Raw genomic sequence first — 25083 nt, 5'->3', positions numbered from 1 at the left:
ATTCAGGTTCTTTAAGAGATGGAACTGCTGCTTTTTCCTATTATTTTAATTGTGAATAAGTTGACAGAGAATTTGGAATCATTTCAGGGTCAAGGGAAAACAGGTACAGCAGAAATTCATTAGCAGCAGGTGATTTCTGCATGCCCACGACTGCAGTGGCTCAGCTACTTGTGAGAAAAATGTGGGGAGGGCAGGTGTCTGCCGCTGCAGCATTAGGCAGAAAGAATGTGGGTGCCAAACAGAGACGGGGCTTGGGGTGCGGCCACGTGCCATCGTTCCCCCACGTTCACACTCATGAGGCGTGGAGTGAGTTCTCCAGGGCTGGGAAGCAAGGAGCTGCCCCAAATCCTGCCAGCCTCATGTGAGGTGGTCGGCTGACATCTTTAGGTAGAGGATGTTTTTCCACACGTCATGTAATGTGGCTGTCCATTGTTCCTGGCACTGGAATGCTCGCCAAGTCACCGGGTGGGCAGGATTCCATCTGAGAGAGATCCAGCTCATCTTCTATGTGCTGTGAGGGGAGAGGGAAGGCGAGGGGTCCTTCAGACTGCAGCCACTTAACTGAGGCCACCAGATAGTTAGAAGGAGAGCTGGAATATAATATATCCTATTTATTCGGCAACACTTGCGTGTGACAAATACAGGGATATGAAGCATAACTAAGCCACTTAATGTATCAGTTACGCTTTTTCCCTTGTCTTTTTCTTTTTCTTTCTTTTTTTTTTTTTTTTTTTTTGTTTGTTTGTTTGAGACAGAATCTCGCTCTGTCACCCAGGCTGGAGTGCAATGCTGCCATCTCAGCTCACTGCAACCTCCGCCTCCTGGGTTCAAGCGATTCTCCTGCCTCAGCCTCCCGAGTAGCTGGGATTACAGGCACCCGCCACCAGGCCCGGCTAATTTTTTTTGTATTTTTAGTAGAGACAGGGTTTCACCATGTTGGCCAGGCTGGTCTCAAACTCCTGACCTCAAGTGATCCACCCACCTCAGCCTCCCAAAGTGCTGGGATTACAGGTGTGAGCCACCGTGCCCAGCCTGTGCCTTTTCTTAACAGAATTATTGGTGCTGGGATCCCTTTGGATGATGAACTTTGGTGGCATAGGGCTCACATGTGATTGCCACAGCTGAGGTCTATGTGAAATTCACCATAGGTGTCATGTGCATTGGAAAAAGGATTTTTGGAAAAGCTTCACCTGCAAAGGCAATTTGAACTAGCTGTCCCAGTGTCCTACTTGTGGCAGGCAGGGTTTCTCAACAGCCCTCAGTGTACAATAGGAGCACGGGTCAGAAAACCTCAGGAGGGGTTCAGAGCTTGGACTCATGGTGCCCTGAGATCAGTGGCCTTGGTTCCTCTTGGTTCTTGGTCCTCTTGGCCCATGAGGAAATGCCTTCTCATCACAGTTTCTAGGTCCTTGGCTGCCTTCCCCACTCCTTACCCCCACGCATGGTGATGGAGAGAGGAGCCTAGAAGGAAACCCTGGCTCAGAATGTTCTTCAGGTGGCACTTTGCCTCTGTATCAGGTGTCCAAGATAACATTTTCGGTTGAGGATCTAGGTGGGAGGGCAAGGAAAGCCATTGGCTTGTGGAAATGCAGATGGCCTCCGCTCCTGGACGTCACACGCCCCTGCACCATTCGGGCCGTTTGACGACAGACCTGTACTAGATTTCAGAGCAAGCTCTCACCTGCCTACGTCAGCCCTCGGTACAGTGGGTCTTGCAGTGGCTTTTCAGAGCCCCTGTGTCCTGTGACTGCGGGGAGAGGCGCATTGTCTCCTAGATGGAGCACGGCAGCCGCTGTGCAGCACACAGTCCTGTGGGCTCTGGCAGTGACGGGACCTCTTGAAGCCGGGTGGCAGATGAGAGATGCACCGTGGCCCAGGTGCTCTCCTTGGCTTACCTGTTGAACCTGATTATTTGGAAACTTATTTCTGCAGAGCCTTGGATTTCAAATTGGAAATATGTCCTATATTCTAACTTCTGATTCCTTTTTCAAGCCTCAGTTTGCCCATTTCCACCTTAAGTTAATAGTGCTCTCATTCTGATGTACGATGCGGGAACATGTTTGCCGTGGTGAGAAAGAAAGGGGTTCTTTAAAAATGTGCTGGTTAGAGCCAGTGTTTCCAGCTGTTTACCTATATAAGTCAAAATCTAGTGTCTATATAGTCACTTACCATTTCAGTTCTATGAAACAATAAAATACAGTACAGGTTTTTTTTTGTTGTTTTTTTTTTTTTTTTAGATGGAATCTCACTCTTGTTGCCCAGGCTGGAGTGCAATGGCGCAGTCTCAGCTCACTGCAACCTCCACCTCTGGGGTTCAAGCAGTTCTCCTGCCTCAGCCTCCTGAGTAGCTGGGATTACAGGTGTGCACCACCACGCCCCGCTACTTTTTGTATTTTTAGTAGAGACAGGGTTTCACTATGTTGACCAGGCTGGTCTCGAACTCCTGACCTCAGGTGATCCGCCTGCCTCGGCCTCCCATGGTGCTGGGGTTACAGGCATGAGCCGCCGTGCCTGGCCTGCTTGGTTTGTTTTTTAACCAGCTGTATCCATTCTGATTAAAGTGATGTATTTCCTTCCCCCTCCTTCCAATACTAATTCAATGGAAGACTTTTATTTGTTGTGTTATTTTCAGGAATAGTAGATACCAACTTATATAATTTCACTATTGTTAGTTATGTGCTATTATTATGTGAGTGCCCTAACATTTATCCCTGGTTCAGAATATGAAGGCTCTCTGCCCTGGTGAAATGTGTGTACCAAGAAATTGACTAGGAAGAAAAACATTATTTCTAATAAACCTGTTATCCTTCTCTATATTTTAATTTTATGTTAGGGGAAACGACCGTATTTAATTGGAACTATTCAGCACTGTCATTTTTAGTCTGGATTGTTGGAAGTGATGAGCACTGCACTGAAGTGCCCTTTGAGTGGGTGAAGGTTCTGGCCTCTGAGCCGTTGTTAGAGGGGAAGAGTAGAGCACACATGCATCCAGAGAGGGGGCCACCCTCTTCTGAATTTCAGACAGTGACGTGTCTATTGACAGCACTCGTTCATTCTCTGCATACTCATTTACCTAATACCTAGTATGGGCCTGGTATTGTTAGTCCCTGAAAATCCCTATCCTGAGGACGTAGTTCCCATCTTCTAGACCCACACGGTCTAATAAGGGAGACAGTTACATTAACTTTAAGACATGTGGTCTGTGGATTGTTAGTGACAACCACATAGGAGCACCAAGGACCAGAGAGTCTCACTTATTGTAGGGAGAAATGGAAGGCTCACAGCAGCCTTCCTGTAGGAGGTGGCGTCAGAGCTGGACTTAGAGGACAGATTTGGAATCAGACTAGTGTTTGTGTTCTGGTTAAAGATTAGTACATATAAAGTGCCAATTGCAGTGCCTGAAACATGGTATGTTCTCTAAAACTGACAACCACCACTGCTGTCATCATCATTGCCATCATCATCATCATCTGCCAGACCTTATTCATAGTAAAATATATTGTGCTAGGAATTAATTGATTTAGTTGTGTATAAATATCACAAAGAGAAGAAACTTTGGCAGTAGTTCTGATTATTTATTTGTGGACCAAACAAAACAGTTAATCCAAAAATCAAAATTAGCCCCTCCAAAAGTCACAAACTCTTGTAGCAAAAGATTCACAGAATCTGGTAGAAAATGTATGGAATGTTTCCAGAGCAATAATTTATTATTGTTATTTTTAATGAATTAGTAAGTGAATATTTTAAACATGTCTGTTAAAACATGTTTAAAAAAACATGTTTTTACTTCTAATGTGAATATCAATAGACATAACATATAAACAATCTCTTTAGGGTCTTCAATGATTTTTTTAGAGTCCGAAGAGATTCTGAGACCAAAAAGTCTAAGAACCCCTGTTCTAGAGAACAAGATCTTCCTGGAACTCTGTTCCCCAGGTGACCCTTGTGCTGCAGGGAAGCAGGAGAGCTCAGGCTGCCTGGCCCATGTACAGGCTTTTTTTGACCAAATATTCGTTAACATTTACTTCCGGTCTCTCCAAGCGAGTGGTTCTCAGTCTTAGCGGCACATTGGAATCACTTGGGGTGATTAACAAAGATGCCAGTCCTCACCCCTAGACTGAGTGATGTGGTTGGTCTGGGATGTAGCTATAACATCATGATTTTTTAAATCCCAAATGATTTTGATGTGAAGTTAAGGTTGAGAACCACTGTTCAAGCCAATGAGAAGTTAGCCAACTTGGTAATGGCAGAATAGGGCAACAACAGCCTCTAGATTACTCATTTATTTAACTATAATTGCTACTAAAAATCTCAGGGAAGCTACATCAAGTCCTTGTTATCAAAGTTCAAAATATTACTTTCCATAAAAAGGTGACAAATAAGAAATTTTGACAGCAGTGTAATCATTTTGCTATGTAGATTTTTAAAAAATAGTAGTTAGACATACTTTGTCTAAACAAGGATAGATTCTTAGCACACTTCTTAGGTTCCCCCTTCATATATCATCAATTAGACTCTTTTATTTATTTATTTATTTATTTATATATTTATTTATTTTTTTGAGACAGAGTCTCACTCTGTCGCCCAGGCTGGAGTGCAATGGAGCGACCTCGGCTCACTGCAAGCTCTGCCTCCTGGGTTCAAGCAATTCTCCTGCCTCAGCCTCCCGAGTAGCTGGGATTACGGGCATGTGCCACCATGCCCAGCTAAGTTTTGTATTTTTAGTAGAGATGGGGTTTCTCCATATTGGTCAGATTGGTCAGGCTGGTATCAAACTCCTGACCTCAGGTGATCCACCCACCTTGGCCTCCCACTGCGCCTGGACAATTAGACTCTTTTATTTATTTATTTATTTGTTTATTTATTTTTGAGACGGAGTCTCGCTCTTTCGCCCAGGCCGGACTGCAGTGGCGCTATCTCTGCTCACTGCAAACTCCGCCTCCCGGGTTCACGCCATTCTCCTGCCTCAGCCTCCTGAGTAGCTAGGATTACAGGCACCTGCCACCGCGCCTGGCTAATTTTTTGTATTTTTAGTAGAGACAGGGTTTCACCGTGTTAGCCAAGATGGTCTCAATCTCCTGACCTCCTGATCCGCCCGCCTCGGCCTCCCAAAGTGCTGGGATTATAGGCGTGAGCCACCGCGCCCTGCCACTAGACTCTTTTAACTCAGGCTCTGAGTTCCGTATTGTGCAGCAGGACTTGTTAGACCTTTCCAGAGGCTGCTCTCCTCTTGGTCATCCTTGTGGGCACTGTCAGCCCACTCTGATTTCCATCCACCAAGTCCTCACCAAAGGATTCAGGTGCATTTAGAAGCATCCATGTTACCATTACATTAGAGCAATCAAAACATAATATGGATGGTGCATCTATTGCTGTGAATACTCTTTAAATTTATAGATGATGGGTGCATTCCAAAGCGCAACTGAAATTATTTTTATGCTCACAATTTTGTATTATCAAGAATATAACTCCATTTATTTTGTAGTCAGCATTTATCTTTATAGATTATTACTATTTTAAACTTTATGATGAGTTGGTAGTTACCACTCTCAATGTTGGTATGTTTATCTCCATACTAAACTTTTTGATGAAGTTTGATGGATCATTAAGAATGATGCAGGTGAATAGAAATATTAACAGTTTCAAATTTGAAACAACTGCTCTCTTGAAATCAAGAGAATCCTGCTCTTGATTCTAAAACCACATCTCCAAGAGTGAATGTTGGAAAGAGGTGGGAAGCAAGCCTCTGTTTGAGGAGGTGGTCTCCGATCCTCCGAGAGGTCAACATGAAGAGAAATGAGTTTTGCATTTTGACTTGTGCACTCCCCCAACCCTTGACTAGTGAACACGCTTGGTCGACCCCTCTCCTTAGCCTTTCAGGACAGCAGGTTTTACAGAATAATTAGGCAGGTGCATATTCTGAGCCCCAGGAGTCTTTGCTACAAACCCATTCCATCCCATCCCCTGCTAGTCTAGCCTTAAGGATAGACATCTGCTTATACACAGGGCAAAAGTGTGCTTTTTTCTGCAGTTTTTAAGTCATGCCTTAGAATATGGTTCTAAACCGAGGGTGTAGCCCACCTCTCCAAGGCCAGGCTTGCGCTAATGAAACGGGAAGTTGCTGGGTTTGTCTTGAGAATGGCCAGTACATCTACTCCAAATGCTACCCCAGGAGGCAAGTATATTCCTCCCCCAACCTCGATTAAGTTTCTAGGTTTAGGCCCTTACAGGGGCGCTTTGTAATGTCCCCTTATAGCACTTCATTTATTTGATTTTTAAACGCCAGTATCATCACAGCTGTGTATCTGGCCCCCCATCTGCCAGCACTCACACCGCTAGGCTGAGCTCCTGGAGGGGGCATGTGCTCTGTTTGTTGACAAAAAGATTAGCTAAAGCCCAAGGATGGAAACTAAGGCCCCAGGCCGTGATTGCCCGCGTTTCTTTGTGGACAGTAAATCTTAGAAACATCATGGGGGAAGGGGTGTGTGTGTTCCGCGCTTGTCTGTGTGGGAAGGGGTTGATTGGTTGGGTCTGTTCTTTCGCTCCTGATAGAGTCTTCTCAAAAACCTCTCACAGGCTCCGTCCATGCCACATCGGTAGCAGCCTCAAGAGTGGAGCAGGCACTGTCGGAAGTGGCTTCGTCTCTGCAGAGCAGTGCCCCTAAGCAGGGCCCGCTGCACCCCTGGATGACGCTGGCGCAGATCTGGCTCCATGCAGGTACCCCTGCCCCACCCGGTACCCTCCGCCCCACCCACAACCCGCTGCTGTGCCAGAGCCTGGGCTCCGCCCCTACCCACAACCCGCTGCTGTGCCAGAGCCTGGGCTCCGCCCCTACCCACAACCCGCTGCTGTGCCAGAGCCTGGGCTCCGCCCCACCCACAACCCGCTGCTGTGCCAGAGCCTGGGCTCCGCCCCTACCCACAACCCGCTGCTGTGCCAGAGCCTGGGCTCTGCCCCTACCCACAACCCACTGCTGTGCCAGAGCCTGGGCTCCGCCCCACCCACAACCCGCTGCTGTGCCAGAGCCTGGGCGCTTGTCTGTTTAGCGCACACCCCTCATTAGGAGAGATCAAAGCTTCCCAGCCATGCACCAAAATGTTACTACTTCTTTTCAGGAACCACAAGTGACTCTGTATCCCCCGATCCCTCTCCCCTGCCTCGGTGCCCTGGCACAGAGCAGACATCTAGGAAAGTTTTCTGGATTGACTCTAAGGATTCTTGGGGAGTTTGCCATGTGGGGTGCAGGGTCTGTGCTGTAGAGACTGTCTTTGTGAGTGACTTGGAGTCATAGCTGTAACAACTGGGTAGATTTGAGTTAAAGTATTTAACTCAGCCTCAGTTTCCAATTCTGTATGATGGGCTTAGGAATAGCACCCATCTCCCAGGGTTGATGAGTGCAATGCCTGGCACATCTTGACAGTGAATTCTTGGAGTCCCTGAGAGAGGGCCAAGAGGTGTTAAGGACACAGATGTCTTTATAAAGCCAGGGAAGGGGCTGTGTGTTTGGTGCCCCTATGATCCTATGCTCCTCTGCCCCTCTCTGATGGCTCTCTCTGTAATTTCATAGAGAGACAGCAACAGCCTCTGACCTGGAGACTGGCCCGGAAGGGGGGCATGAGTGCCCCTTCCCCAGTTCCCAGGGCACTCTGCTGGCTCAGCGATGCTTCTGCACCACTAAAAAGCCCAAAAATAAATGCAGTGTCCAGGCTTTTTTTTTTTTTTTTTTGAGACGGAGTCTTGTTCTGTCGCCCAGGCTGGAGTGCAGTGGTGCAATCTCGGCTCACTGCAACCTCTGCCTCCCAGGTTCAAGCGATTCTCCTGCCTCAGCCTCCCAAGTAGCTGGAATTAAAGGCACCCACCACCACGCCCAGCTAATTTTTGTGTTTTTAGTAGAGACAGGGTTTCACCATCTTGGCCAGGCTGGTCTCGAACTCCTGACCTCAGGTGATCCGTCCACCTTGGCCTCCCAAATTGCTGGGATTACAGGCGTGAGCCACTGCACCTGGCCTGTGCAGGCATTTTAATAACGAGAATCCCACTACACTGCGCTTCCAAGAAATAATGGCTGTGGATTTACTTACATATTTATATTTTGACGTAAAAGGTAATTCCCCTCCTCAGGTTTCATCACTTCATCTGTATAGCCCTACCTGGGCCTTCTCAGGCTTGACTCTTACAGTGTGTGGTGAAAGCCCACTTTTGGCTGAGAAGGGTGCTTATTATCCACCAGTTTTCCCTCTGTTGACTCCTTTTTTGCCAAGGCTAATCGTATGATATTCCACCCTGTTTGACACCACTGGCAGGCCTTCGCATTGAAAACATGTTTGGATTTACCTGGCCTTGGCATGCTGCAGAGCCCAGCTCAGTCAGCCTTTTCTGTGTTGGCATCTTCAATTGCACCATAACGACTACCGTAAATTAACAAATTATATTCTTCTAAGCAGAAGTACAAAAGAGGGGTGATTCATGAATTCGCAGTTGTTCTTCTCTGCTGCAGACACCTACAGCATTTGGCCTCTTGCTTAGAGAGGTCCCAGACATTCTGCCTCTGAGGGCCAAGGAGTAGCAGTAACGCCTCCTCCACAGCTCCCTTATGCAAAAGTCCAGTTCCTGGCTGAGAACTCTGATGCCTGTCCTAGTCAGTTACCCCCATGAACAACGACTACAGAGAACAGAAAGGGAAGGAGTATGGTTTAGTGTCCAGGCCAGGTAAACCTGAACTTGTGGGGCTGGTGTAGGGTCAGAGTTGCCTTTCAAATTGGTCTCAAAGCTGGGTTTCTGAAGTGCTGAAGTCTAAAACACCAGAAGGGCTGAAGGCCATCCCTCCAGGGTGGAACTAGCCCCCCTGACCTCAAAGGTGGTTCTTCTCTCGCTTGTTTCTCGGAAAACTTAATGACCTGAAAGTCAACATATTCCAGGAGAGCGCTGCATGGTGTCTTGCTGCCCCCAACTCAGTTATCTAGAGACTTTGCCCCACTTTGCATGGCCTGCCATGACTGTTAGGGAGGAAATTTTGTAGCTGATTATTAGAATATTGACGAACTTGATGGCTAAGATTCAGCTTGGAGCTATCCTTTCATTTTATTTTTTCGGGAGGTTGGAGTCTCCCTCTTTACCCCAGGCTGGAGTGCAATGGTGTGATCTCGGCTTACTGCAACCTCTGCCTGCTGGGTTCAAGCAATTCTCCTGCCTCAGCCTCCCAAATAGCTGGGATTACAGGTGCCTGCCACCATGCTCCACTGATTTTTGTATTTTTAGAAGAGACAGGGTTTCACCATGTTGGCCAGGCTTGGTCTCGAACTCTTGACCTCAGGTGATCCGCCTGCCTCAGCCTCCTAAAGTGCTGGGATTACAGGTGTGAGGCACCGTGCCCAGCCTTCTTGGAGCTGTCCTTGAATTTTAATATAATCACGCAAGATCCGTTTCTCATTGCATGGCCCATAGGACAGAGTCAAGTTCTCCTTCCTAGCGAATGGGTGTGGCTTTACTATTCTAGAAGGTGGTGAAATTGAACTATGGAAAGTGACTGTCGACCCTGTAAACCCTGAGCAGACTGTGCTGTATGCATACGGTGAGCATTGCGTGTAGGATGAATGAATGGAGTCAATTAGGATCTTTTTGGAATTTGTGCCATATTGACTGTTTCAAAGCAATGACTTTGCTTGAGTCAAGATTTAGAATCGTATCATATATTCACATAGTCCTTCAAGAGGAAAATTTAGAAGACAGTTTCCACTGCACTGCCAGGTTTTACCTTATGTGATTTGAGCTCCACTGCTCTGAGAGGCAAAGTAAATGTGACTCAATTTTTTGGCAGTTCATGGAAACCAGGTAACCTCTGTTTCCTGTGTCCATCATCAGCTCCCACAATACTGCCAGAGCCCATAAGTTTTGTAAGGTTTAGAAGAAATTAGTTAGATCAAGGCCTGACACCCAAAGCCATGGTGTCTGAGTGGCATTTGTGGGCCTGTTCTCTCCTGGTGGTTTTTTCTGGTGAACTGAGTACAGTGGGAGCTCGTGATGGGAGCCCACAGTGGAGGTGGACCCAGATTTGAGGCTTGCAGGAAAGGTCACTCGAAGATGACCTTGGATTTCCAGCAGAGAAATCTATTGTAGCAGAGGGTCCCTAGGCCACTTGTCTGTGCATGTATACGACAAGGAGATAGTGAATAGGACACCTGTGCCGCCAGCTGCTTTGTAAGAGGACAGGCCCAGGAGATGAGGGATGCTTGCCCACAGCAGGTCCCCACTTTCTGTATGATAGGTGCTCCCTTCCATAGGTCCATGGCACACAATTGAAAAGCCACAAAGTGAAAAGGCTCCCTCTTATCCCTGAGCCTCAGTCACCCCCGCCACAGGCAACCACTGTCACCGGTTCTGTGCATCTTCCAGAAATCTCACATGCTGTACTTTGTCCCCCACCACCCCCTGAATGTGCTACCTGGTAGGTCAGTGTACATCAGCACGTGTAAGGTGACTTATACTTTGTCACAGCTACAGAGTATGTCTACTGTATGGTTAGACCATCATTTAACCAATACTCTACTGATTAACATTTAGATTTGAGTCTTAAATTCAGCTGATAACATTTAGATTATTATGGCAATTTGTGCCGTATTGACTCTTTCAAAGCAATGATTTTGCTTGAGTCAAGATGTAGAATCATATCATACCTTCACATAGCCTTTTAAGAGGTAAATTTAGAAGAAAACAGCTTTCACCGCACTGTCGGGTTTTACCTTATGTGGTTTGAGCTCCCCCACTCTAGTATTTTGCCATTACAGATAATGCTTCAATAAGTATCCCTATACACAGTCTACCCTTTACATTCTCAGGTTCTGCATCCATGGATTTAACCAACCTTGCATTAAAAATATCTGAAAACAATCTGTCTGTACTGAACAAGTACAAACTTTGTCTTCTTGTCATTATTCCCTAAACAATACAGTATAAGAACTATTTAAATAGCATTTACATTGTATTAGGTATTTTAAGTAATCTAGAGATGATTTAAAATACACAGGAGGATGTGCATAGGATAATTTAAAATACACAGGAGGATGTGCAAATCCTGCACCATTTCATATCAGGGACTAGAACATCCATGGATTTTGGTATTCAAGGGAGGTCCCAGAACCAATTCCCCATGGATACTGAGGGCTGACTGTGTATTTTTTTTTTATCTGTAAGATAAACTCTAAACAGTGGAACTGATGGATGAAAGGGTGTGTACTCTTTAATTTTGGTAAGTTTTGTCCATTGCCTTCCACAGAATTGTACCAGTTTACATTCCAGTCAACAATGTGCTAACGTCCACTTTCTCACGCCCTTGCCAACACAATGAATTCTCAGAATCCTTGATCTTTCCAGTCTGACAAGTAGAAAATGGTATTTCAGTTTTCTGTCCATAGCTTTTGACCATTTATCTTCTTAGATACTGAGCTTTTCCTTTTTATTTCTAAGCATTTATTGTGTGTTGAAGAAATCTGCCTTGTCTCTGAAATAGGTGCCGTAAACATCTTCTTCCAAGGGTTGTTTTTTTTTTTTAGTTTTTGTTTGTCTTTTTTGCCATTTTTTAAAATAAATTTATCGATTTTTTCTTACAGCATCCGTGCCTCCCATGATATTTGGAAAGCAACTATTCATGTTTATGGTTTCTTTTCCTAAAAGTTCCAGGTATCTTCCAGTGCCATTTGTCTATATACTATTCTGTAAAGAAAGTCAGAGAAAGGTTATTTTCTCCATTTTTGCAATGTGGGAGCCCAGGCTGGATAGAAGTGAGCACCTTTGCAGTCTCACTATGCAGAAGTCAGGAGAGCCCCATTAGAGCATGGGATGTGGCACCTCAAGACATGGTTCCTCAGGAGCCATTCCTCATCTTCCTTGAGTGCACACCTTACTGCTGGCATTGGAAATTCGCGTGTCCACAGCCCTTCGGCACTGAGCCAGGGTCTTTTCCAAACCAAACAGCTTCTTGGTGCCCATTTTTCAATTTCCACCTTGGGACAGCAGCTAAAAATGACTTTGCAGTAGGTGGTTAATTTCTGCTTGTTACTTACTAATAATTACAGCTTTCACTTTGGCACCTCTCATGGTTGAAACCAGCGGCTATTCTTAGATGTGCAAGATCAAATTTTCTGATTTCTGCTGGAAATTTAAGGCTGTAATACTCTCACAGATTCCTTGGCCCTGGCCTGGCCTGGCTGTGCCCAGACTCCTCCCAGGCACCAGAGGTTGCATCAGCAGGGTCAAGGGGTAATCCCGTAACTTTGCCCCGTTCGTGATGAGATGAAGGCGGTTCCCAGACAGGTGGTGTGTGCAGTCACTGTACAGGGAGCGCCTGTGAGAGGGAACACGACGTCCCTGAGGGTCAAGCCTGTCCAGCTAACGTTTACCACACTCTGTAGATGTGTCAGATGCTATTCCAAGGACTTTAATATGTCTTAATTTGTTCAGTCCTCATAATAACCTTATGAGGTACAAATACCCGTATTCACTCCATTCCGTAGGTGAAGAAACTGAGACACAGCTATCAGGTCACTTGCCGAAGGTTACGTGGCTAAAGAGTTAGAAAGCCAGAATCTAAACCCAACCAGTGTGGCCCCAGAACCCTAGCTCCAACCCACAGTAGGCACTCAGTTGTCAACACAGTATCGTTCAGCATCTCCACCTGCCACAGTGGAGCGAGGCACTGGAGTCCTATGGTTATGAAGACAGATACAGCTCCTGGCCTTCATGGCGTTTGCAGATGTGGAACAGAACAATGACAGAAGCACTTAACTCCCTGTGCCAAGTGCTGGGGGGAGCACTGTAGGCCCCTGCGACCCCTCATAACACAAGGCCTCCCCCAACCAGGGGAGCCGGAGGGGGCCTGCACACACTTGGGCAGTGACCTCAGCAGTGACTAGCACCAGGTCAGGGACGATGGAGGCATAGAACAGCATGTGGGAAGCCCTGGGGGCAGCCTGAGCTCTGAGTGTTAGAGGAATACTGGCCCCTGGGGCATGAACCCTAAGGAGTAAGCAGTAAAGCAGCCAAGGGGAGCCAGGAGAAGGGCCCAGGCTCAGGTCATGCCAGCACCCCTGGTAGCCATGTTAAGATCTTTTAGTTAATCCTAAAATCATTGGAAAGCTACTGAGCGACTTGAAGCAGGAGCATGAAAGGACCACTTTCAAAAGATCACTCCAAGCTGGGCACTACTCAAGAGGCTGAGGTGGAAGGATTGCCTGAGTCTGGCCTGGGCAACATAGCAAGACCCCTCTCCGGAAAAAAAATCACTCCAGCTAAATGTGGAGAATGGATGGAAGGCAGTCAAAGTGGACGCGGGCAGAGCAGGAAATTGGGAGCATTGGTCCAGGTGGTGGAGGAGAGCAGCTTGGTCTGCGGTCTCAATGGAGATGAAGAGGAGGGGACCCTGAGATGCCTTCTGAGGCAGAACTGATGGGACTTGTTGTAGGTTGGATGTTGAGGGGTGAAGGAAAAGGAGGAATATGGAAGGAAACCTGAGTGTGGGGCTTGAGTCTGTGGGTGACTGGTGACACCATTTGCTGCAATGAGGAAGCCTGGGGAAGAACTGATGAGTTGGAGTCAGGGAGGCAGAGACTTCAGAGTCCCACTTGAGCTTGGAAGCGTCGGGTGCCTGAGGACAAGGAAGTCAGGATGCTAGGCAGGCGGCTGGATGTTCCGGTCTACATTTCAGATCTGGGCTGGAAACATACCTTTAAGAGTTGGGATTTAAAGCCCCCTTTAAAGGCCTAAGATAGGTGCTAAGATGGCCTAAGAAGAGAATGTAGGTGGAGAAGTGAAAGGGCCAGACTGAGACTGAGCCCCTCCACATTTAAAGCTTGGGGAGCAGCCGGGTGCAGTGGCTCATGCCTGTAATCCCAGCAGTTTGGAAGGCTGAGGTGGGTCAATCACCTGAGGTCAGGAGTTCAAGACTAGCCTGGCCAAAATGGTGAAACCCCATCTCTACTAAAAATACAAAAGTAGCCAGGTGTGGTGGCAGGCACCTGTAATCTCGGCTACTCGGGAGGCTGAGGCAGGAGAATCGCTTGAACCTGGGAGGTGGAGACTGCAGTGAGCCGAGATCGCACCACTGCACTCCAGCCTGAGCAACAAGAGCGAAACTCCACCTTGAAAAAGGAAAAAAAGATTGAGGAGCAGAGGAAGAGCCACAGCAACTGAAGGGGAGTGGTCGGCAAGGCGGGAGGAAAGCAGCGCAGACGGCATCGTGGCAGCCAGTGGGGCAGGAAGGAGCCCATGCGGTGAAGGCGAGAACCTGGGTCTGACTCATCAGTTACAACCCTGGCCCCGCCACACACTAGCAGTAATACCTGGGCAAGCTATTCCCACTCGCACTGAGCCTCTGTGTCTTCTATTAAATGAAGAGAGTTAGGACAACCATATAACAGCAAACACATAACAACTACTAAAATAACGATTTTTAAGGAGGATGTGGCCGGTGGGCAGTGCCGCTGAGAGGTTGGGAATGTAGAGACAAAAGCATTTGCTGGACCTGATGTATGGGAGTGTTGGTGATGGTGACGAGACTGGATTTAGTGGCGTGGTGGAGATGGATGCCATCTGGTGTGGGTTGCAGAGCAAATGGCAAGTGAGGAAGTTAAGGCACAGAAGGTGCACAGTTCTTGCAAGAAGAATCCCTCTGGAGCAGCAATGAGGGATGTGATTGGGAGCCTGGGGCTTGAAGGGGGCTGAAACCCGTTGGAGCGTGTTGATTGGGTGTGCGGAGCTGCGTAGGGACTGAGGAGGCTGAAGCCCATTGGAGCACGTTGATTGCCCACAGGGACGATCAGGTAAAAATGAGGCCCTCGGCATCCAGAAGAGAGGGGGGATGTGTGGAGGTGAAATGAATTCCTCCAGCAAGAGTGTGGTGGGGCCCAGGGCACAGGCAGAGGGGTTGGCTCTCAGTGACGAAGGCAGAAGAGACACAGAGTGGATGGAACAGAGGACACAGATGAGTTGTTGGTTTGGTGGCCAGAAGAGGCTCGGGGTCCACTTGGCTGGCTTCTGACTTCTCTCTGAATGATGTGTCAAGGCAGCCGAGGGGATGGGTCAGGAGTCAGAACAGCGGGGCTGAGGCCAGGAAGGGCTAGCGCGTGTCACTGCTGCAGCTAGGGGAGGAGGAGATCATCCTGCTGTGCCACGGAGCCCCTGGAGAAGGGCTCCCTCTCGACAAACCGACACAGCCAGATGCAGACTCAGAGACTGATGGCAGTTGCACAGCCCGACCCTGGCAAAGACATTTGGCTGGGCCTTCAATGAGGCCAGAGCCTGGGCTGTGCTCAATCTGGGGACTTCAGGTCCCAGCATGGGGCCTGGCCCAGAGAAGCTCAGGGTAGGACGGCACTTGAAGACAAAATCACTGCCTCCTTCCACTTGCTAACCCTTCTCAGAGAAAGAAAGAATTAAGGCTAAGTCCAGTGAAAGCTGACAGAGCTGAAGGCCTCTCTAGGCCTTGAGGGCTTGGAAGGGTGACAGGAGACCCATCAGGACACAGGATCCCTTTCTGCTTGGCCGTTGTGCTGATTTTTATGTGAAAAAGAAGGTGGGCTCCAGGAGCACCCTCTGTGCTAACAGACACCCTGCGATCAGGTGGGACCCCTCTGCCCTCCACAGCATCTCTGTTTAAGGAGGCAGGGTCAGGGGTAAAGGACACGGTTTGGATGGGTCAGGGAGGCTGCCGGCTTGAGCTGCGAGGTCGGGAGGTACCTACTGCCATGCGTCCTTTCCGTCACGTTTCTCTGCCAGGCGCAGGTGAGGTAGAAGATCTCGGGGCCGTTCTGAGGGCTGCCTCCAGCCTAGACTGCTCCTTTGTGTGCGTTTCCGAAAGATGTCCCTTCTGAATAGACTAAGCCCCCAGAGAGAGCAGCCTTGGCTAGTGGAGGACACCTTTGTGAGAAGGAAAGGGCTTCCTTGCATTCCTCCAGGCTGGTGCAGCCCTGTCCAGGCATACAGCCTGCAGTGGGGCGCAGGCTGGTTGTCAGCCTCCTCAGCCCAGTGCCTGTGCATACCCTGCACAGCCAAGCCCAGGGCAAGCCCCTTGCAGCTGACATGAAGCAGGGGCTTGACAAGCATTTGATGAATGAATGAATGAATGAATGAATGAATGAGGAAACTAGACCTGCGTGAGGTTCTGGGTGCATCTAGCACCAGGTCCCCCAGCCAGGAACACCACTTCACCTTGAGAGAGAAACCTTCACAGTGTAGCTCAGCCCTTTTAGGATCACGTCTCCAGTCTGGTTCAACAAACCGTTGCAGGAAGCCCTCTGTGCGCAAGGCAGAGTTAGGGTGCGAGAAAGGAACAGCCTTGACCCAGCCCTGCAGGAGGGTTGGCACACTTGCGGCTCACTGTGACAGGGCAGATGAGGTCGAGGGGTGTCCCAGAGCACATGCAGGGTGGAGGAAGAATGGAAGGGTGAAAAGTGCTTGCCCTGGGTTTCTGGGGGGTCCTGGGCAGAGGGAAGCTGAAAGGCATTTGAGGCAAAGGAGGAGGTTGGAAAGGCGGCAGGGCCCTAATTTTGAATTTGAAATGCCAAGCAAAAGCATTTGGGTTATGTTCATGCCAAATAAGCTTTGTACACAGTGGGGAGATTTTATCCACAACATTTTTCATAGTAACCCAATAGCAGGGACAAACCAAGGGTTCCTAAGAGAACATTCAGAGCTTATGGAGCTCTCAAAATAAGGTAGGAAGTATCCACGCCCCTTGCCTTTGGTGACAGGCAGTCAGCCACCAGCGGCCAGGACAGAATATCTGTCCCTGGAACCTCTTCAGAGAGTGACCTTCCAGACCCTGCCCTGCAGCTGGAGCACTGACCTTGCACTGAAGTGTGTTCTTGTTGGCAGCTGATGGCGTTGAGTTCCCAGAGCCCGTTTCACTGTGCTGCTGTTCCTTTGGTACCAGTTCTTGTATCTCTTAATAAGCTTACAAGGCCCTTTATTTTTTTAAATTGAATTCACTCCTTGGTGAAAGGAAAGGGAGATTTCATTTGCTGTTGCTTCCCTGGCCTTCACCTGTCTTTGTTGATCTGTGCCACAGAAATGGCTGCCCTGCTCTGACCCACACCCAGCATTCAGTAATCTGCAGACTTTTCTTGAGCACCTACTAAGTTGTGTCCTAGGGGACCAGCCTGTAGATCCTCTGCTGAGGGATACAGAAATGACTGTGGCTAGGAGTTGTCTACAGTTTAGTGAGAAAGCCATACTGTTTCTATGTGAGGGGCTTTGGGAAAGTATAAATGATATTCTTTTCTTCCTGAGTTCCCAACCAGTGAAGATGAGGGAGGCAGATGGAGATCAAATCCCCAGCTCTGCTACTGGGGAGGTTGGGTGGAATATGTGGTCCTTGTTTGGGCTATGGACTCCCAGGAAAGAAGGCTTTTCAAGTAGTGCAGGTTCATAATCAATACTTGTGGCCTCGTTCTGTCCTAGAGGCCCAGCCACATGCCTAGGCAAAGAAGGCTACATCCTGGGGTGATCTCACGGGTGGTGGGAAACCTTAGAAATCCTTTCCTTTTTATCTCCAACTCCATCTCAAACTACTTGATTGGTGTCTGAAACCCCACCACTAAAGCTTCATTCCTGGAGCCTAAGACGTTGTGCCCCATGCAAGTGTAATTTCGTCTTAGAGAGGGAATGGCTATTCAGAGTCATTGTCTTAAGGGGCCATTGTGAAATGGAAAGGCTAGACCTGGATCCCCCAAATACTCTGACCCGGCAAAATAGAGCTGCAGGGCTCAAATGAGTCCGGTTATCTCTTTGCACCTCAGCTTCCTCACCCTGCGGTCTCCAAGAGAGCTTAGGCTTGACTGAGAGTTACTTACCCTTACCATTTGTGACTTGCCTTGGGCTCCAGGCTTCCTGGTGAATGGAAGTTGCTGGAGGAAACCTATGGCACTGGTATATAAGGCCTGTGCTCCTGATGGATGTGGCAGGAAAATGCTCAGCCTAGGGTTGATCCCTTGGCACGGCCTTGTCTTGATCCCTGCCACTCCTGTGTTATCTGATGCCTGCCACTGCCCTGGGAGAGCTATGGGCCAGGCACGGGCCCCCCACCTGACAGGTGGACAGGCCCAGAGAAGGTGATTGACTTGCCCAAGGCCACACACGAGGCGCAGGGCCAAGAACCAAGTCCTCCATGTTCTCATGACACTGTGGCTTGCAAATTGGAAACCCTAGTGTTCCCAGTGGCTCCTCGGAGGCAGAGAGAGGGGGGCAAACAAGAGGTAGCCACACTGCCCACTCTTAGGAGTCTTTTGTATCCTGGGGTAAGATCCCTTTGGAAGAAACAGCCTTCACTGGCGAAAATGGTTTGAAAATCACTGCAGGACATCGTGCCTTCAGTCTTTCCTTTTGAGCTGAAAACGGAGGGATTTGGGAGTAACCCTAGGCCGTGCATTTTGCTGTCACATCTGTCAGGGTCACAGGCCTTATCAGAGCCATAGGTTTCCTCCAGCAACTTCCACAGCACTGAAAAGTGCCATGGGGGCTGGATTCTTTCCCTTACCGTCATGATCCTGACTTGGTTCCGTCTGCGTCTCCCATTTCCCCATCACATGAAGGGAGCGAGAGCATCAGGCTTAGGCTTAGGCAGGCTTGGCGACCAGTGAGATACTTGGAATCACATTTGGTCTCATGGAGGACCCCTGGAGAGCAGGAATGACATGCACACAGTCTTATTGGCATTTACGGCTTTCTCCACGTTGATTCTTGTTCTGGACATGTTCATCCCTGCTCTCCCATGTCAGCCTTTGTTCATAATGCTCTAACTGGGAGAGGCTGGGCGGCCTCACCAGCCTACAGCATCTCCAGGACTGGGATCTTGGAAGTGAACTCACTCCCAGCTTGGCAGTGAGGCAGGAGCCAGGCGTGCAATGAGAGGGACACTCTGTCCTGCTCCCCTGTGTTGCCACCGCACTCGAGAACCAAAACCTCAGTGGGCACACATTTGACTCTTTGGTGAGGGCGTTGAGGGAATTGTGTTACTGAAAGGCATCAGACAGCCCGATGGTGTCATTAGGAGGGTGTTTGTCTCCCAGAAGGGAGAGGTTTTGCCTGGTCCAAACTAAAGGACAGAGAAATGTCTTCTTTGTCCCTATAGAGTCCCCTGTGAGTATAGAAGTTCAGGAGTTACCTTCTGAGTTGAGTCTCCTGAGACCAGGAGGCAGGTGTGGCTGGGCGGTCACCTTCAGGGCTCAGTGCATGGTGCTGGAATTGCCCGAGTTTCTGTGTCTGCAGGAGTCACCCAGTATGCCCCTCCACAAGCCCCTGGGCCCCGTCATCTCTGGCGAGGAGGGACTGGCAGGCACAAGTACAGACAGAAGGCACTGGGTGCATCTGGGCCAGGCGAGGCCCGCTTTTTCCAGGGCCTTCTCTTGGGGAGAGAAGGCCTGGGGAGTCAGTCGTTGGTACAAATATCATCACCAGGAATGTGAGGTGTTCGAGGGAGGGACCAGCCAGGCTGATTGAGGTCAAAGGTCAGCAGCATCGCCACTAACCACAGCCATGAGATACACACCAGCCATTTCCCCGCCCCCGGGCCTGAAGCTGGGAGCCAGAAAGATGGATCTGCCCCAGCGCCTGCCAGGGCTATCCCTGGCATACCCAAGACCTCACAAAAATACTTACAGGGACCCTGCTATCAGGAGCTGCAGAGGCTGGGCTTTCCTTTCAGCTGAGGCGGGTGGTCAGAGAGCTCCCTGGGATGGCGGGATCCATCTGGGCCCTGAAGGAGGCTGGAGTGACGGCTTTACAGGCACAGGCCACAGAACTGACACAAGTGTGGAGACAGGGACACCCACTGTGTGTGCAGAAGCAGCACTAGCAAGGCCAGAGCCCGGGGGTTCAGGGAGGCTGTAGGAAGCAGATAAGGGCAGTGCGCCAAGCTCCCAAGGCCTGCAGAGGAGTCGGATGTCACCCTGGGCCAGAGGAGATGCTGTTCTCTGTGGGGGCTGCAAGCACAGGCTCCCAGCCAGGTGGCTGGGGTTCTAATCCCAGCTCTGCCTCCAGTTTGCCCTGAGAACTTGGGCAGGGTGTTCACGCTTTCTGCACCTCAGTTTCCTCATTTAGACAATGGGGATAAAATAATAGTACCTACTGGATCACCATGCAGATAAAATGAGAACTGAGAAGGCCTCTAGGTACAAAGCACATGTTTAATAAGTGTTAGCTACTGCTGTTGTTAGTTACCTTTCATCCATTCAGCGATTCAGTGAGCTCTGACTATGTGCCAGGCACTGTTCTAGTCCCTGGGGACGCAGCAGGGAGCAGCACGGACACCATCCCTGCCCTCCTGTTGCTTACAGCCCATATTCCGGTGGGTGCAGAAAATCAGAGCACAGGGCCTCGGCCTGGCTGCCTATTGGGCAGGCGCGGAAGCCACAGGCCCCAGGGAAGGAGGGCTTCGGAGCAGGTGGCTGCCGCCCCAGAGGTTGGCCTCAGGGTAAACCTGTCAGCAGCTGTGGAGGACAGGCTCATGGCCAGGGCAGGAGGCAGGGAGGGGAGTCTCTGCATAATTGAGGCAGTTTCCAAAGTGGGCTCCAGGGGATGACACGGTAAGGTGCACAAAGAAAATAGTAAAACTTTCTCTTTTTTTTCGTTGTTGTTGTTGTTTGGTGTTTTTTGTTTGGTTTTGTTTTTGAGATGGAGTCTCACTCTGTTACCCAGGCTGGCATGATCTTGGCTCACTGCAACCTCCACCTCCCAGGTTCAAGTGATTCTCTTGCCTCAGCCTCCCTAGTAGTTGGGATTACAGGTGTGCAACACCACGCCCGGCTAATTTTTTGTATTTTTGGTAGAGACGGGGTTTCCCCATGTTGGCCAGGCTGATTTCGAACTCCTGACCACAAGCTATCTGCCCGCCTCGGCCTCCCAAAGTACTAGGATTACAGGCACAAGCCACCGCACCCTGCCTAAACTTTCTTTTTTTATTTTTGTTCTTTTAACATTTCTATTTTGTGTGCTGTTGTGGATCATATAACATGTAAGATATTAATTCATACAAACATACACATAACTGGGAGATAGGGGTGCAAACCTCTTTTACTGCAGGATACGCCAGTGGTCAAGGCAAGAGTGCTGAGGAAGGGTCTGGCCTGCAGGTGGGAGAAGGGGTCCGTGAGCCCCGACAGAGCAGGTGACCTCTGCGTGAGGCTCTGGGCTGCGGACTTGACCGTGTGGCCCTGCTGGCCCTGGAGAGGGGTGGGGGGTGATTCAGATGTCCCTGAAGCCTCAGGCCCAGCTGACTAGAAAGATGGTGGTGCCTCAATTGGCAAGGCCTCAGGAGAAGAGGCCCTCGGGGCCAGGTGACACGTTCCCCCTGGATATTCGACAAGTGTGCACGTGGGAGGCAGGGAGGCCACCCTTGGAAACACTCAAAAGGGCTCTTCAGGGAGGCCAGGGCTGCAGAGGGGTTTGGCTCCACATGGAGGTGAGAGAGTTGAGGCCTGGGATCGGTAGCAGGGTCATTTTCCTGCTTGTTTTAAAAGCGATAGCTTGGCTTGTCAAAGGGCTTTGTCATTGTGACACAGATAAGAGTTTACAGGGTGCATCAACTTCCCCTGGTCAGAGGTGAGCTCAGGGGCCAGGTATGGCGGGGCAGCCATCTTGCATCACGCCTGTGAACATGATAGCCGCAGCCTGCAGCCCCATCATACTTCTTGGCATCAGGAGAGTGGGTCAGAGGGCAGAGCCGTTGCCCTCTGAGGGTCTGGGTGCCTCTGGTCTGCTTGTGCCCTTGTTCATTCTGGCCCTTTTTCTATGGGGGTCAGAGCCAAGGGTTGGACCGGGCCAGCCTCTGTCCAGACACTGAGGAGCCCCGGGTGGGCCCTGAGGGTGGGTGCCCTCAGAGGTTGGGGCAGGGACCAGGCAGGCCTCACTGCTCCCTGCCTGGTGGTGACCTATGCCTGCCCTGCAAGGCCCACAACACGAGTGACTCCAGTCCCCGTATAGGAGTGGGCAGGAGGGACTGTCAGCGGCAGCTGTTTCCACTCGGAGCAGGGATCAGCTGGCTCCGCGCCCCGCCAGACTCCCGTGCAGGGAACACGAACATCAGAGTGGTGGCTGCTCGCAGGGCCTCAGAGGGGCACCGGGAAAGCATGTGCCGTTGCTGTCTCCTCACAGCTGAAGTCTATATCGGCATCGGGAAGCCTGCAGAAGCCACAGCCTGTACCCAAGAAGCTGCCAACCTCTTCCCAATGTCCCACAACGTCCTCTACATGCGCGGCCAGATTGCTGAGCTCCGGGGAAGCATGGACGAGGCGCGGCGGTGGTATGAAGAGGCCTTAGCCATCAGCCCCACCCACGTGAAGAGCATGCAGCGACTGGTGAGTCCACGAGCCCGGTGGTGGCCCCTACTCTGGCATGGGGACAGCCCTTGGAAGCGGCAGGTAGCACATGACCCTCCCACCCTCTTCTGCTTCCAAAGGCCCCATGCAGTTAGCTTGCCAGGCTGTCACATGGCCTGAAGCCAGAGGGCACCGTTTCTACCATAGTTTATGCAAATGGCACCCCCAGAGTTGGCTGTGCATAGCCTCAGCAGCCCTACCCGACATCCTGTTAGGTGCTGTGGTCTCCTGGTCAGCAGTCTAAGCCGCCCTGTGGCTCTGGGTTTGATAAAGACATTCTTGTGGCCGTGGGGCATTGTCACTGTCATCTCAGCCTCTGCGCTGCTTGCAGTAGCCACCTTCGGGGGTTTCCACATCCCGGGGAGACTTCAGGATGACAGTCAGAACACTTTACAAACTGGGAGGCTCTCTTGCCTTAAGGGAGCCTGAGACTCCAGCATGTCTCTGAGGCCATTGGCTGGGAGGGAGCATCCTACCAGCGGGGGTGTCTGGCCGTGTTGCCCTGAGAGGTGGGAGGCAGATGAGCCACCCCGGTGTCCGCACTGCGCAGGGGTGTGGCGGCGCTCAACGACTGCACATCCTTTGTCTACAGCCTGGGCCAAAAGCCTGGGGTTGCCCTGCTCCCCCAACCCTTGCCATGGATCATTCTTGAGAGACCCTGGAGCCGGCCACCTGGCCGTGTCGGTTTCAGTTAGGTGGGGACACTGCTCGCTCAGGAGGGTTCTGTCCATTATGAACGTATGTTAGTGCAGCTGCCTCACCAGTCCTCTGTCATCTTCCTGCGAGGGTCTGAATTGAAACTCACAAGTTACCAGGGTCTGAGGGGCTTGTGAAAAGCCGTGCCGCGTTCCCTGGGCCTGCATGCTGGGCTTTGGTTCTGAATTGTTGTTTCATTTTCAGCAGTAGACATCGCTGATGTCATGAACCGCAGGAAAGAAGAGCCTTTTATTATAAAGCTCAGGGCCCTTCGTGTCAGCACCCGTGGAGGCTTAGCACCCGTAACCAGATGGTGGTGTGTGATATGGAAGAGTGAGCACTGGACAGGGAGTCTGAGGACAGTTCTGGTCCCAGCGACATCAGCTGCTTGCTCTTTAACCTCAGGAAAGGCCCCTAAGCTCTCAGCACCTCAGTGTCCTTTCTGCAAAATGAAGGCATTTGACTAGACAGGCTATGTCTGTCCAAGACTAATAGGATGTGGTTTTGTAACTAATAAGTAAAATGTTCCCCAAAGCATCCCAAAGCCTTCATTATCTTGCCATTTCTCATAGTAATGTTGCAAAATGTAGAAAGGGGCTGGGCACTAACTGCTGGTTTCCAGCAGAAGAACGCTGACGCACTGGGAATTAGGCCCCGTGGAAAGAGTGTCTGCTTACGAGTTACATCTGCACTTGAACTAAGCCCTGGTCCTGACTCCTGGGGAAGCTCGGACTTGTCACTTAACCTTTAGGCACCTTGTTGTGTTTAGGTGAATTGGGCTCCTACCCAGTGGGATGTTGTGAGAAAGAATGAAGTGATTTACATAATCTTAGCAGAGTTCCTGGCACCTAGTAGGTGCTCATGAAATAGGAAACTGAAGACAGTCATTTTCAGTTTTAAAAAGAAATCAAACCTTACCATAATTACAGTTACTTAATTTTTTCCAACTTCCCTTTGTGAGTTTTCTGTGGCCCCATACAGATTTATAAATAATTTTACATATTATCCAAATGTTAGTCTGTTTGATTAAAAATACTACATGGCTTTTAATTTTTTTCTCACTATTAGAAGAGGAATTTGTAAAGAGCTTGTCAGATCTCTGTGCTTTTGCTGAGAGCATCTAGAAGAGGTACAATCCCCGCCATGTCCCAGCCTTTTTATTAAAAAGAGGCTGCATGTTTCCATCTCGGGGCCTATGAATTATTCAGGGAAGATTTCTTGTTCATCCCTAAGGGGAACACATGAGACAAAAGATCAAATAGGAAAATCGCACCGGGAGAGTTTTCTGTTTCACCTTTGGAGCTTTTCAAGACACCTGAGATGCCTGACACATGCCAGGCGCTTTCCTTTCTGAAAGGAGCAAGCAGTTGACCCAGCACGAGGGAGCTGGTGAGCGAGACTAGGGCCATGGTGAGCCCCACCTGCTGGGTCCATCGGCAACGACTGAGCCTTACTAGGCTCAGAGACATGAGCTGCTTTGGAGATCTTGCCAGTAGAGAGGGGTCATCATAATAAGCTATTAAAACCTCTCTCCGTGGATCCTGAGATATTGAAAAACCATCCAGATTGGAGGCAGGTTGAGAAGAGTGAGACTACAGATTTGAGGAGTTTAGAGTCTCGCAGTCAGAAACTTTGCCCAGTGACTGATCAGTGTGGCTCACGAAGGTAGCTTGAGCACACCTTCTTGGTGATTTTCTAAATGATGCACCTGGCCTGTGTTCTCCCCAGCCTGTCCCCAAGAGCCCAGCCCACAGCCAGGGGGAGCCCCATGCAGCCAAGGGCAGGTCCCCCTCCCACTGGTGCTGCAGGACCCTCTGGTGCCTGTGGAGGGGCAGCCCATGGACCCCACAGGCTCTTCAGCCCTGAGACATCACACTCCCTCTCTGTCCTCTTCCCTACAAGCTACACAGGGAAGCTGTGTTTCTGTGCCCTTCGATGGAGGAAGGGAGGAAGGGGTCTTCACGTATACCCTAGAGGCCCAGGAGGAGGCCCTGGAGCCAGGCTGGCCTGGGTTAGAATCACA

The 25083-nt window shown here is 49.9% G+C and overlaps 1 protein-coding gene across 4 annotated transcripts in view; it reads left to right on the top strand.

Moving 5' to 3' along the window:
• The window catches only part of TTC7B (tetratricopeptide repeat domain 7B), a 277826-nt gene that overhangs the window by 217168 nt on the left and 35575 nt on the right, over window positions 1-25083 (top strand). For all 4 annotated transcript variants that reach the window (XM_004055569.3, XM_019010165.3, XM_063698113.1 and 1 more), the window contains 2 exons: window positions 6577-6717; window positions 22141-22343. In XM_004055569.3, the coding sequence (XP_004055617.1) occupies window positions 6577-6717; window positions 22141-22343 (344 nt within the window). The remainder of the gene's footprint in view (window positions 1-6576; window positions 6718-22140; window positions 22344-25083) is intronic.

This window comes from Gorilla gorilla, chromosome 15, assembly GCF_029281585.2.
Source record: "Gorilla gorilla gorilla isolate KB3781 chromosome 15, NHGRI_mGorGor1-v2.1_pri, whole genome shotgun sequence".
Taxonomy (NCBI): Eukaryota; Metazoa; Chordata; class Mammalia; order Primates; family Hominidae; genus Gorilla; species Gorilla gorilla.
Note: the sequence above shows the minus strand (reverse complement) of the source record. Positions and strands in the feature narration are given on the sequence as shown.